The sequence below is a fragment of the Saccopteryx leptura genome, chromosome 2, assembly GCF_036850995.1.
Source record: "Saccopteryx leptura isolate mSacLep1 chromosome 2, mSacLep1_pri_phased_curated, whole genome shotgun sequence".
Lineage (NCBI taxonomy): Eukaryota > Metazoa > Chordata > Mammalia > Chiroptera > Emballonuridae > Saccopteryx > Saccopteryx leptura.
This window is the reverse complement of record NC_089504.1, coordinates 18,460,348-18,473,564: the sequence shown is the minus strand read 5'-3', so window position 1 is coordinate 18,473,564 and position 13,217 is coordinate 18,460,348. Positions and strand designations below refer to the sequence as shown.

The 13,217-nt window shown below is 54.5% G+C and overlaps 1 protein-coding gene across 5 annotated transcripts in view; it reads right to left on the bottom strand.

The window, feature by feature from the left end:
- Nucleotides 1-13,217, bottom strand: part of ASTN2 (astrotactin 2) — a 907,524-nt gene that overhangs the window by 242,131 nt on the left and 652,176 nt on the right. For all 5 annotated transcript variants that reach the window (XM_066367319.1, XM_066367321.1, XM_066367320.1 and 2 more), the window contains one exon: nt 12,473-12,652. In XM_066367319.1, coding sequence (XP_066223416.1) covers nt 12,473-12,652 — 180 coding nt within the window. The remainder of the gene's footprint in view (nt 1-12,472; nt 12,653-13,217) is intronic.

Genomic DNA, 13,217 nt, shown 5'->3' with positions numbered 1-13,217 from the left:
TTGTTGCTGGATAAAACCAGGGCGGGGGGCAGCTTAGTTCACATGTTGACACAGATGATGACTTCGGGCTGCATTCAGCCCAGGCTAGGCCCAGTTATAGGACTCCTGCTCTTCCCGCCAGCTGCCTCCCTGAGTCTCTGACTGTGGCTGCCACACACTAGGACGTGGCTGAGAGCCTCCCTCACACTGCATTTCCCTTAGGGAATCTTCTCGAAGAACAAAATTAAAAAGATGTGTTTCCCTTTCTAGAAACTCAGTCAAAACTGTCCTGGTGCAAAGTTACCCCTGGAAGACAAGGCTCAGAAAGACTGTATGTTATGTAAACTGTATCCCAGTAAAACTGTTACAATCAACAAAAAAAATAGATACCTTTGGACACATGGTCTCTTGAATTGTCTCTCAATACACGCTCTTAGATGACGGAGGGAAGAGAGGAAGCTAATTTGAGCTCTAATCCTTTCACTATAGAAGTTCCCTTTAAACAAGTTGCTTATTCTCCTGGGGACTCCATTTCACCACTTATGTTAACAGATTTATTAAATTAAGGATCTTTCTATTTGTAAGTTTCAGTGATTCTGGTGCCCCAGACTTCAGGGACTTCTTGGATCAAGACCTCCAAAAGAAATTTTTCATCTCCCCAGGCACCTGTGGCTGGGAGAAAATCAAAGTATAGATGCCCAAGGACCCCCAGGAGGAGCCCCTGGGGTCTAGGACTGGTGTGTCAGATGAAAACAATCAAGGCCAGCTCCAACTCAATGGATCGATGGTCAAGTCAGTTTCTAAGATCTGGCTCAGAGCCTGCACCCTGACCCACAGCCAAGGTGTTGCTAGGAGCCAAGGCTCTGAAGCCAGCTGGCCAACATCACACAGGCTAGAATTATGCTGCTCTCTCTGCCTCTTTTCTCACTCTTCCTGACCAAGTATGTCTAACCATTTCAGGGAACAGAGAAATGCCTCTCAGAGAGAACTCTTTCTGGAGCGCCCACAGCAGTTACGTAATAGCGAAATGGAGACGGCGAGAGGGCTGGGCAAAGAACAGATGCAAGAAAGAGAAGGCAAGAGAACAGCTTTTGCCGGCTATGCCCTTGAATTCTATACCCTTCCCCACCCGAGTCTCAGTTTCCCAGGCATGGAGGTCCCAGTGTCCGAGGGCTGTGGTGAGGATTGAATGAGTGAATGAGATCGTGGAGAAGACGTTGCCCACTGTCCCTCCCGGCATCGGGGGCCTCCCAGTGTATACAGCGTGCCGTTCCAGGGGGACAGTCGGCCGTATGGACTTCAGAGCCAGACAGTCCTGGGACGGAGTCCTACCTCTGCATGTGACCTTGAGCAGCTGGGTTTTTGTCATTTGGAAGCTGGGGATAATTTTCTTGTCCTCATAGGGTCGCTATGAAGATGACTGTAAGTCACACGATTAATTGGCCCATTGTTGGAACTCAACACAAGTCAGTCATTGTTGCCTTCGTCTGTCACCCCTCATTCAGAGAACACACACACACACACACACAAACACATACACACCCCTGCACATTCTTCTTGGTTTTCAGCCACACACACATGCCCCCTGTCATCGTCGCTGGGCTCCAGGCTACGCAAACTCCGACTTCTACTCCCCTCCTCCACGTTCAGGCAGGACTCCAGTTCACAGGTTGGCAGATGAACCGCGGAGAAGGGGCCTTGGTGTAGAAGGTCTGAGCGGAAGGGGGTGTGTACCTCAGCCTGCGGGACTCAGGACTGGCGAGAGCTACACCCTTGTGCTTCCCATTTTCGTAAACCAACAGTAGTAATCATCCTCACTGACTTAAATGTGTTTCCTTATAAGAACTGATAAAGGAAGCATTTCCTGTGCATTGCTTATACGGCTGACGCAGTGATAATCACTTTAGAAACACTGCTTCATTCCGTTTTCATAATAAGACTGTGAGGCCAGCGTTATTATAACCATTTAACGATGAACAAATTGAGGCACGGTGAACCCCATGTCACACCCTTGGCGAGGGGGACAGATGACTCACACACACACAGTTGGATTTGCGGGCGACATGTTGAAAGGGAGAATCCAGGTCCGGGGTGGGCAGAGGGCTGATCCGCTCTGAGTTCCTACTGCTCTTTGCGTGGAGTTCCCTCTCTCAGTTCATCACATGATCTCCTATCATCTATATACCAACCCTGAGAGGTCCAGTATGTTTTTCTAACAATTCCCCTGGTACCTTCCCAGCCAGCCCTTCGTTTTCACCTAACTTCAGGCACCTGGAGAGCCTATTCCCGAGTTCTCAGCTCTAGACAGAGACAAGGGCAGTCCTTCTAAGTCCGCGGGAGACAAGGACGCAAAGACGTGCAAGGTCCGAGCACAGAAGACAATGGAATACCGCGGGAGCACCTTGGGTGTGGCGAGATTCCGGCACGTTGACCCCACAGGTGCTTGAGGCCTGCCTTTGGCAGGATCTCCCACTCATTCAGCTTTGCTTCTTGTCCCCTGGAAGCCCCGCCCAGCCTTCCAGTCAGCAAATGGCCTCACCCTCCAGGGTCCGGCTTTGCCGTCTCTCCTCCAGTGGAATTCCCAGCCTATCCTCGCTGCTTAGGGGCCCGTCTCCCAGCCGTCCCTCCTCCACACCTGACCTTCCATGTACAGATACACACCTGCTTTCCTCTGTTGCCACACTTAGCAAAAGGCTCCTAATTGTTTATTCACCTGTTGACACTCTTTCCCACTTGGCTGTGAGCTCCTTGAGAGCGGGGAGTGTGTCTCACTCACCGTGGTGTCGGAGCACCTGATATGGGGCCTGACATATACTCGGGGCTCGAAGCTCTACTGTGGAATGATGGATGGGGGAGAAGAGCTGAAGGGAGACTGAGGCAGAGGGGGAGGGCAGGCACCCCTGTGGGGTGTGCTGTGTGAGTGAGGCGGCGCTCGGGCCGGGAGGCTGACCTGCTGCTGATAATGAGCTGGGGAAGGCAGACGCTCCCATCTGAGTACCCGTGTTCCCCGCGGAGCGCTGTGTTCTCACGGAGGAGGCTGACGCCAGAGAGACAACACAGCCCTGGGTTCATCTCCAGGGAGAGTCCAGGCTGCTCGTGCAGGACTGACGAGAGGAAGGGGTCCTCTCAGCCAGGCAGGCGGTGCAGGGACTAAGGGGACTGTGACAGGGAGCAAGCGTGGTGTGGCCCAGTCTAAGGGGGACCAGGGTCATTCGCTGACCAAGTGTCAACCGCTTAACTGCTTCCCTAAGTAAAAGGACAATGGGGACAGTAAAAATGTGCAGTTGGCTACTGAACAATCCCGCGATGAAGGACTCAGACTGCCTGCACGGTCGACAAGCCAGAGACAACTTTGACTCCCCCCAGACTGAACTCCTCATAACCCATTGTTGACCAGGAAGCCTTACTGATAAGGTAATAGTCAATTAATTCATACGCTGCGTGTGATGTGTACTGTATATTGTAGTCTTACAATAAAATAGAGAAAAGGAAATGTTATTAAGGAAATCATGAGGAAGAAAAAATACATTTATAGTGTTTATTGAGACACATCCACATAAAATAGACCTGTGATGTTTAAACACACAGTTTGAACCTGTGATGCTCAGGAGCCCACTGTCTTTGTGTGTGTGTGTTGTGTACCCAGAAATATGAAAACGGGGGTCTGACAATCAATGGTTCTGCCATGTGCGGGTATGTGGGGGGTCTTTGGCACCCAGGAGTCTGAGTTTGCTCTAAGTTTTCAGGAGGTGGAAGGCCAAATTTTGCTTCCAGCTGGTGGTTAACTTTCCTCCTTTGCAAATGCAGGTTCTGATTCCATGAACTAACCTGAACATTCCCATCTGTAGAATGGGAATAGCTAGCCTGGGTGGGCATGGAAAACACCTTCCACCTGGTCAGTATTCCCTGCGACCACACCCAGGACAGTCACTGCCGGGTGAGCCCTGTATTCTTTCCCACCCAGCTCGGTCCTGACCCAGAGGCCCCTGCCAGGTGGTGTTTCGGGCAGCTGCTACCACTGATCATAACTGGCACAGAAGGAGGAAGTCAGGCCTGGCTGGACGACTGTGCAGGCTTCTCCCAGCTCTGATGTGCCCAGGTGTTGCTTTACCTTCCAATCTTCCCCAAAGTTAGGAAGTTGTGCAGAGGGGTATCTATGAGTAAAGAGAGTACTTCAACCACTTCCTACCCAAGCTGAGGACCTAACCTCTGAGTCTTTCCTCGGGTTTCTTAGCTATGGATAAGAAGCAGAGAACAGAATTACAGATGGTCCCTTGGGTCTGATGCCGATTCCTTAAAGCAGGGGCCTCAAACTCAACTCAACATTTGGGCCGCAGAGCAAGATCACAGCCGTTAGGCGGGCCGCACTAGGTCTACAAAAGGCAACTGTTACGCAACACTTTTCTCACTGCAGTTGAAAACAAAAAAAATCAGTACAACAAGCACAATCGTACATGCAGTTTACTCAGTATCACAAAATGACCAGAAACTGTAGTTCGCATCACAACTGCTGTTAACTAAGCTAATATCTAGCTAGGACGCTAGAGAAATGAAAAATACAAGTAGGCCCCTAGGCTTACTTAATTTTATCCAAAATATTTTGAACTTCGTGGATTAGTCTGTGGGCTGCACAAAATTGTTCGCCGGGCCGCATGCGGCCCGCGGGCCGCAAGTTTGAGACCCCTGCCTTAAAGGGTTCTCTGCGTCTGCTGTGGTGTGCTACTGGACGAACATGGTCTTTGTGATCGAAGCAACCTGGGTTCAAATCCCTGCTCTGCCAAGGTCCCTGGGGCAAACGCCCACAACGCCTCTCACCCTCCTGAGCCTCAGTTTCCTCAAGCGTGAAATGCAGATAAGCGTGCCCGCCTCCAGGCTTGTCTCGGGCCGTAAGTTGGATGACACAGCGCTTTGCGGGATGCACTGTGCTGAGCACGTGCAACGGGTTATATTATTTTTGGTGCTCACCAATAGGAAAAAGACGAGGGTGTTCCGTTCCAGATGGACTCAATCTAAACCGGAGAACCAATGCTTTTTTTGGTAATTTCGACTGGTAGGAACGGCCGTCTCGGGGGCCTATTTGGGTTTAATGAACCCCATCCTGCATCGTCTTTTTGCATAGTTCTGAGGAGAAATTAGTTTTCTGTCTCCTCCAGGGTACTGCAGGCTGGAGGAAGTCAGGCTCAGGGTTAACCTCTGGAATCCCTGAGCTCCCCAAGAGCAAACACCGCCCCGGAGCCAGACCGCTCCCGAAGTATGAGCAGAGGGGGACGCTGTATGCAGCCACCTCCCACCGCCCCACTGGACCCCGGCCTAGATGAACGCCACCAGCTGAGATCTTTGACCTGTGTTATAGTTAAGGGGTGTGAAGCTCAGTGTGACTGACCGGCAGAAAGCACGGGGACAAGGTGGGGCTGGAGAGGTTGGCTGGGGACACAGCAGATCTGAGAGGGCCATGAGGAGGAATTTGGAAATCAGCCTCAGGGCCATGACCCGGCACCCAGGACCCTGCATCCAAGGAGTGACATCAGGAAACCGGCCGTCCTGTCTTAGAGACAGCCTGTGATGGTTCATTTCACATGTGAACTTGACGGGGCCATGGGATGTTAGTCTGGATGTATATGTGAGGGTACAGGTGAGGGTGTTCTGGATGAGATAATCAGTAAACTGAATAAAGCAGGTTGCTCTCCCTAATGTGGGTGGGCCTCATCAAATCAGTTGAAGGCCTAAATAGAACAAAAAGGCTGACATTCTGTGAATAAGAAGGAACTCCTTCTGCCTGGCTGCTTGAAGCTGGGACATGGGACTTCTGTTTCCTTTGGACCTGAACTGAAACACTGGTTCTTGGATCTCAGGGCTCCCAGCTATGGAACTGACTCTCCTGGATCCCCAGTTTGCTGAGTGGAGGTTGGCTTGAAACTTCTCAGGCTCTGTTATCACAGGAGCCAATTCCTCAGAATGAGTAGCTATCTCTTTTTCTTTCTCCACATATATAGATGGAACCAATTTTATATATCTTTCAGACATAACTCATATGATACATGAATATATCATATAGATCTACATATTAACATTATAAATAATAAGGAGATTTCCATCTATCTATCTATCTATCTATCTATCTATCTATCTACTATCTATCTATCTATCTATCTTCCTTTCTACCTCTCCTCCTGGTTCTGTCTCACTGGGGAACTCTGGCTGGTCCAGGGCCAGGACTGCTGTGTAGTTTGAGCTGAAGGGAGACGAGAGCAGATGCAAGGAGACCAGTAGGAAGCCAACACCAGGGCCCAGGCAAGACATGAAGTCAGCTTGGGACAGTAGTCCGGTAGAAATGCTCTAGTCAGGTGGAAATATGCGGGCACGTTCCAGAGCTACTTGGGAATTAAAATGCATCGATTTGGGATGGTTTGGAATTGGGAGGAGGGAGGGAGAGGGAGATGTGGAGAACGACACCCAGGTTCCTAGGCACCTGGTCCTGCCTTTGAGCAGATAGCAGTGCTTTTCACGGGAACACTGGAAAAGAACTGTGTGGTGTGGGGCAGAGTCCGGGAAGGCAGGGGAGCTAGCCCAACAGCAGGAATCGGAGGGGAGCTCGGCGGAGGCCGGAGTGTGAAGTGGGAGCCATCCGGGCAGGGACAGTAACAGGGCATGGCTGAGACTCCCCACAGAGAGAACGCAGTCCGGGGAGTGGGGCTCTAGGGCGGGGCCTGTGGGCTCACACGGACAGGTCCAGCAGAGGGGGAGGAGGCCACAAAGGGGGCCGGGAGGGATAGGCGGGGTGGAGGTAGGTAGTCGGGAAGGCCGGTACCACAGAGCAGACACAGAAAGGCCTCACGCTGGAAGTGGTCGACTCCATCAGATAATAATGAAGGGTCAGCAGTCAGGGTTTGACAACTGCTCCCAGATGGGTGAGTCGCCGGGGCGATAAAGCAGCACCCATGCAGGTCTCAGCTCGGAGGGGGCTCCTTTCCTGTCCTGTCCAGCTGCTGTCTTTGAAGCCAGTTCCCTCGGGACACTGAATGCCCAGGAGGGTTCTCCGGCTCACACCAGCCCCTTGGCGCTACCTGTCCTCACAAAAGGAGGTGACATTTGATGACATCTTTCCCTCCTCCTCTCCCCACCCCAGCCCCTGGGGCTGCCTTTCAAATAGCCGAAATTCCTTCAAAGAGAAGTCTAGAAATGTTTCAGCTGACATTCAGCAGTGCACTGTAATTGAAATGGAAATGCAGAGATTCATTCCCTTGGACAGCCTTGGGAAATTATTATGGAGGTAAAAACATCTTTAAAAGGTGGCAATAGGCATTAGTCTGAGGGGACATCTGTATTCTATGCACCCTCCCAATCTAAAGTCAAGAGCAGTACGACCTTCACATGGGGACATCCTTTCACCAGGGTCACCGAGTCTCTAAACTTGATGAAGGCAGGTTAAAAGCACAAATTCTCTCTTCTACGTGTGTGTGTGTGTGTGTGTGTGTGTGTGTCCATCTCTGTTTGTGAATTTCCCAGTGTTTAGCATGTTTATCTCATTTTCTGTCTCTTCCTACCATCCTCCGTTGATCTCTCTCTCTGTCTGTCTGTCTGACTGTCCATCCATCTGTCATACACAGATATATGTACACACACACACACACACACACACACACAACCAGAATAAGCAATTCTTTCACATACACACATCCTTTACACTCCATAGCCACTTTCTTCATGAAAAGGAAGGGCTATGAGAATTCAGGGAACCTATCACCCTGGTTATTTCTGCATCCATCACTAGTCACCCAGAACAGAGGACAGCAGCGGATGACGAAAGTGCAGGTCACAGAGCCGTTCTGACACCTCCCTAGCAAACTCCACAACTCTCTCCCCACTGGCTCCATCCCTGCAGCTGAGCTTACCTAGGCCCCTCTCACCACCCCCTACCCTGCCACTCTGTCCCTGTCCTTGGTCCTGAGTCAAGTGACAAGGGCTGGGAGTAAATTAGCAGCCATAAAACTTCCCCTGCTCCTACACACACGCACCCTGGGAACATGATTACCTGAGTGGATGCAGCAACTATTTATGAAACAAATGGGTGGAATCAAGATAAAAATTAGGTGCCCTGCTCCGTGCCAGATGAGCCCATCTGTGGTCTGTCTATTTGCTCACTGGATCCTGCGATTTGCATATGGGGAAGCTGATCTTAGTGAATCTGTTTGTCCAGGATCACATAGCTGCTACGACGTGGAACTGGGATTTGAACCAGGATCCACCTGACTGCAAAATCCGTGCTTTATCTCCAAATGAGGAAGTCTGTCCAAGGTAGCCAGAGGAAGGCTGACCCGATACAGAGGGTCTTACTCACCATCTTGGACCCATATATTGAGATCACTGCTAGGGAGAGCATGTGACTAACAAGTCAAAGAGCGAAATGAAGCCCTGACTGGAGAGAAAGTTAACTTTTCAAAATAGAGGCATATCCAGAACGCAGCAGCGTGGAGTGAAAGTATTAAGCAGAAGCCAGAGACTGGAAACTTCACCTGGGGTGGGTGGGGGGGCACCTGGGAGCAGACGGGCTGGTTACAGGCACCAGACAGGCTCCCCAGTGCCCATGCTCATCCAGCCGCCTACCAGGGCCCAGCTCTCCCTGGCGTCTGCCAGGGACCATCTCTAAGTGACCTGTCCAGTGCTCCAGTCCCCTCCAGACCAGGAGGATGCCCAGCGTACCGGTTGGTGGTAGAAAAGCCCATCTCCCCGCCTGGATCTTTCTAGTCCTTCTTAGCATGCCGAGGTCCCTCTGGAATCAATGTCTGAAGCTGGGCCTATAGCTCCAGCTTCCGTTTCACCCTGTTACAGGGAAAACAACGCCTGGGGCACGGCCCACCAGTCCCGCTCTCTGTGTCTAGAGCAGACTTTGGTAATCAATCACAGCTTTCTCAGCGACCCGGGCAAACCACGCCAACGAGCCGGACTGGTGCCTGAACTGGAAGCGTGGAGCCACCGTCTGAGGGAGCCTGGGTTCCCGACCACGCGCCCAGCCCCTCTCTCTTTCTATCAGAGGGTTAAAAGAGTCTCTACCGAAAATGGTGACATGTCGAAGGCTCAGACAGGCTGGTCATTAACCGCGTGGGCACGGTGCTCACAGCTTGTCTACTACAGAGCCCCAGCGCCCGGGACGAAGAACTAGCAGCGGGGGAGCACTTAGGAAGCAGCCGTGACCTCGAGGACCAGCCAGTGACAAACGTGAAATATGAAGGTGGTTGCCGTCCATGGTCTCCTCTCCCGACCTTCTCTTCCACCTTTGGCCTTCCAGTCAAGGAGAGACCACTGTCTGGGGCTACACAGAGATTGCAAAGGTCGCCTGGAACCCCGCCTTCTCCCTGGAACCCCGCCTTCTCCCTGGAACCCCCGCCTTCTCCCTGGAACCCCCGCCTTCTCCCTGGAACCCCGCCTTCTCCCTGGAACCCCCGCCTTCTCCCTGGAACCCCCGCCTTCTCCCGGGAACCCCCGCCTTCTCCCTGGACCCCCGCCTTCTCCCTGGACCCCCGCCTTCTCCCTGGAACCCCGCCTTCTCCCTGGAACCCCCGCCTTCTCCCTGGAACCCCCGCCTTCTCCCGGGAACCCCGCCTTCTCCCTGGAACCCCCGCCTTCTCCCTGGAACCCCGCCTTCTCCCTGGAACCCCGCCTTCTCCCTGGAACCCCCGCCTTCTCCCTGGAACCCCGCCTTCTCCCTGGAATCCCCGCCTTCTCCCTGGAACCCCGCCTTCTCCCTGGAACCCCCGCCTTCTCCCTGGAACCCCCGCCTTCTCCCTGGAACCCCCGCCTTCTCCCTGGAACCCCGCCTTCTCCCTGGAACCCCCGCCTTCTCCCTGGAACCCCCGCCTTCTCCCTGGAATCCCGCCTTCTCCCTGGAACCCCCGCCTTCTCCCTGGAACCCCGCCTTCTCCCTGGAACCCCCGCCTTCTCCCTGGAACTCCCGCCTTCTCCCTGGAACCCCCGCCTTCTCCCTGGAACCCCGCCTTCTCCCTGGAACCCCGCCTTCTCCCTGGAGCCCCCGCCTTCTCCCTGGAACCCCCGCCTTCTCCGAGCAATGGGACCCTGGGAGGCTCGCCCTTTCTGGCCATGCAGGGGCCACCCAGTTAGAAGGGAGAGCGGCGGCCAGGGCTGGTGTCCCAGCTGCTGCCCCGACTTTTTATTTTAAGCTGCCATTGTTCACGTACCCAGTGTGCCAGGCATCATACCCACATCCCCTCACTTCATTCTCCCCAAAGCCATGCGGGGCCGGGGTGTATGGTGTCTGTCCCTCCTTAACACAGCGGGAGGTGAGGACAGCCGGCAGGGAGCTCAGAAGAGCCACCGGGACACGAGGTCCTGTCTGTCCCGCGTCAACACCGCCCCTCCACCCGTCCGTCCTCTTCCCACAGGCTCCGCCCCCTCAGAGTGCCGGGCTTCCAGACTCAGACTCCGGCGACCTGCTTCCCCGGGGACCCCTCCTGAGCGCTCCTCCGTGATGCACACTCGGCGGTTGGGGAGAGAAAGGTCATCGACTCTCTCCGCGTCCGGGAGTCCTTCCGTTCCTGCAGGGACCACTCCCGGCTTCACATTCTCCTACTCCCCGGCGTCCCCGATTAAAAATGAAGTCACAGCACAGAATCTGAGGTGCCTCTAAGTGGCCACCGCAGGTGGGGAGAGAGAGGGGAGAGAGACTCACCGTGGCCCTATGCTCTTCTTGGGAGTGAGCCCGGCTGATGGAGGAGAGAGAAGGGCCTCTGCCCAAGAGCCTGCCCGGAGAGCACAGTGACCGTGCCAAGGTCACCCGGCACGTCTGAGGCAAACCTGAAGGCTCTGTGAGTCTTGCAGGGGCCCCGAGCCACCGCGGCTGCATCCTTGCCGCCCCCGCCCCATCTCTCTGGCAACGGATACCACGCAACCTGCACACACACAGAAGAGTGAGGTTTTTCTGGGATGAAAATGACGGCCTCCCGAATAGAGAGGGGTGGGATTTAGCAGCAGAGTGGTGTGCCCCCCCACCCCCACGCAAGATGAGGCAAATTAGTTCAGTGGCCACAGTGAGCAAAGGTTGCTGTTGTTGTTGTTTTTATAAACATAACCTAATTGTATTACCTTAAAGTCCTGAAGCTTACTGCCCTGCTTAATGATGTATCGCATTATTTATAGGGTGGCACAACGCGGCTTCCATTGATTTAATGCACTTCCTTAAAGACTGTCATTGTCACAGCCATAAAACAGAGCTATTCCCAGACAGCTCAATTATGTCCCCTGCACCTAAAAACCTCCCCGTGCCCCTCACAGTCGCACACGGGAGACAGGGACGGTGAGACCTCAGCAGGGGGTGCAGTGCAGACCCTCTGGGACAGAAGGGAGGGGCTCTGGAGAGGTCACGTGCAGGTGGACTGGGGCGTCATCTAGCTGAGGGTGAGCAGCAATGTCACAGGTGCTGGACAGGGAGCAGGGCGGACCCCGCTCAGACCTGCCCGGCAGGGTGGAGCCCTGGGCCTCTGAGCAAGCTTCCTCCTCCCTCGGGGCCTTCGTTTCCCCGGACTACGAAACCAGAGCGCTAAGCCCAGTGTGACCTGCAGGGTCCCCTCTGGCTCTGCATTCTGTGGCTTTATGATGAGTTCTTGGTTGAGCCGCAGCAAGAAGGTGCAAGCGCGTTTGTAACATCACTCCTCACCCCTTCCATCCAGCCAGAGCCTTTCTTTCTACCATTAATCGATCATCACAGTAACAATGATAGGAAGAAGTGACCCTTCCCCTGTTATTTATCAGCTGTTTGTCTCTGGGCCCTTGACTTGGCATGCCCGTGACTCACTTTCTCACCTGTGAAACGGGAGTATGACTACGGAGACCTAATGAAATACATAACCCACGCATGTGATATTTCCATCTCTCTCAAAATGCTACTGCATCCACCACTTCCCCTCCATGTGGGAGGCAGACAGCACCGCTGCCTACACACCCCTCTCCCAGGAAGGGGACACGGAGCTGGGAAGGAAATGACGTAACCAAGGTGAGTGGCAGAGGCTGACCTCCATCTGGTCTGGGAAACTCCAATTCTGATAATAGCTAAGCGTCCAAGGGGAGTAAGATCTGGTGACGTCCCTGAGGAGAGAAGCCCCTCCTTGGGTTCTTCCCCGAAGCCTGGAGAGAAGACATGTCCCCTCCCCACCACCCCTCCCTGAGACTGTCGTGTCCAGCACAGAGCTTGGGAGACAGGAGCCTGCAGGAGGTCAGAGTTCTAGAGTCCGGGACACCACCTTGGGGCTGAGAAAACGCTCGCCTGCAAGTCTGAGAAGTCAGCACACACCCTCCCCCCGCATTCTGTCCACGGTGAAACAAGCCCAGCCAGGGGCAGGGGCTCAGGGACTCGCCTAAGGCCACACAGCGTCTAGGCTGCGGCAGAGCCAGGGTTTCGCTCCAGGGAGCTCCGCTCTCTCCCCAGCAGCCTTGCCTCCACCTCACACCTGGCCGCCGCCTCCGGTCAGCGCTCCAGGCTTACCTTTCTGGTACTGAAGCCACAGCTGCTGCTGCACCTTCTTGCTGGGGAAGTGGATGACGCAGGTGAGCTCGGAGCCGTAGAGGGCCTCCGCGATGTAGTGCGAGCCGTAGTGCTGGATGAAGGTCAGCAGCTCCTCCCGGCTGCTCTCCTTGCTCAGGACCTTGAGGACGTTGGAGAAGCCTGGACAGAGGAGGAGCACGGCAGGGCGGTCAGCGTCCGGAGGCTGGTGGCTGGCAGGTGACAGGTGGCAGGGGGCTCTCTCCTGCCTTGTCCCTCACCGCCCTGCCAGCCGGACAGCCGCACCAGTCCAGACGTGAACAGCGCTCCCTCCCTCACACGGCAAAGATGGCTCTCTCCGGTGGGCACGCCAGACACTGATCAGGAGGGAGTCGATGGCAGAGGAAGGCCTAATGCTGGGTGACCCTGCTCCTAGGGACTTGAAAGCCACAGTCGGGGAAGCTGATGTGCCCTGAGCAGCGAATAGGGAGCAGGCACGCCGCTCAACGTTTCACCCACGTTGTTTCGTGGAACCCTAGAGCCACCGCTGAGGCCCCAGCACAGTCCCCACTGTGCAGATGAGCAAGTCCACAGCTCGGAGACTGGAAACGGACCTGCCCTGGTCCTCCAGCCGGGGTGGCTCGGATTCCAGCCCACGTCTGCTGTCACTCCGAAGTGCACGCGCTCCCCTCTGCACACAGTCATCCAGGGCTTGACCGGTCCACGGCCGGGGCCCCGGGGCTGCCCT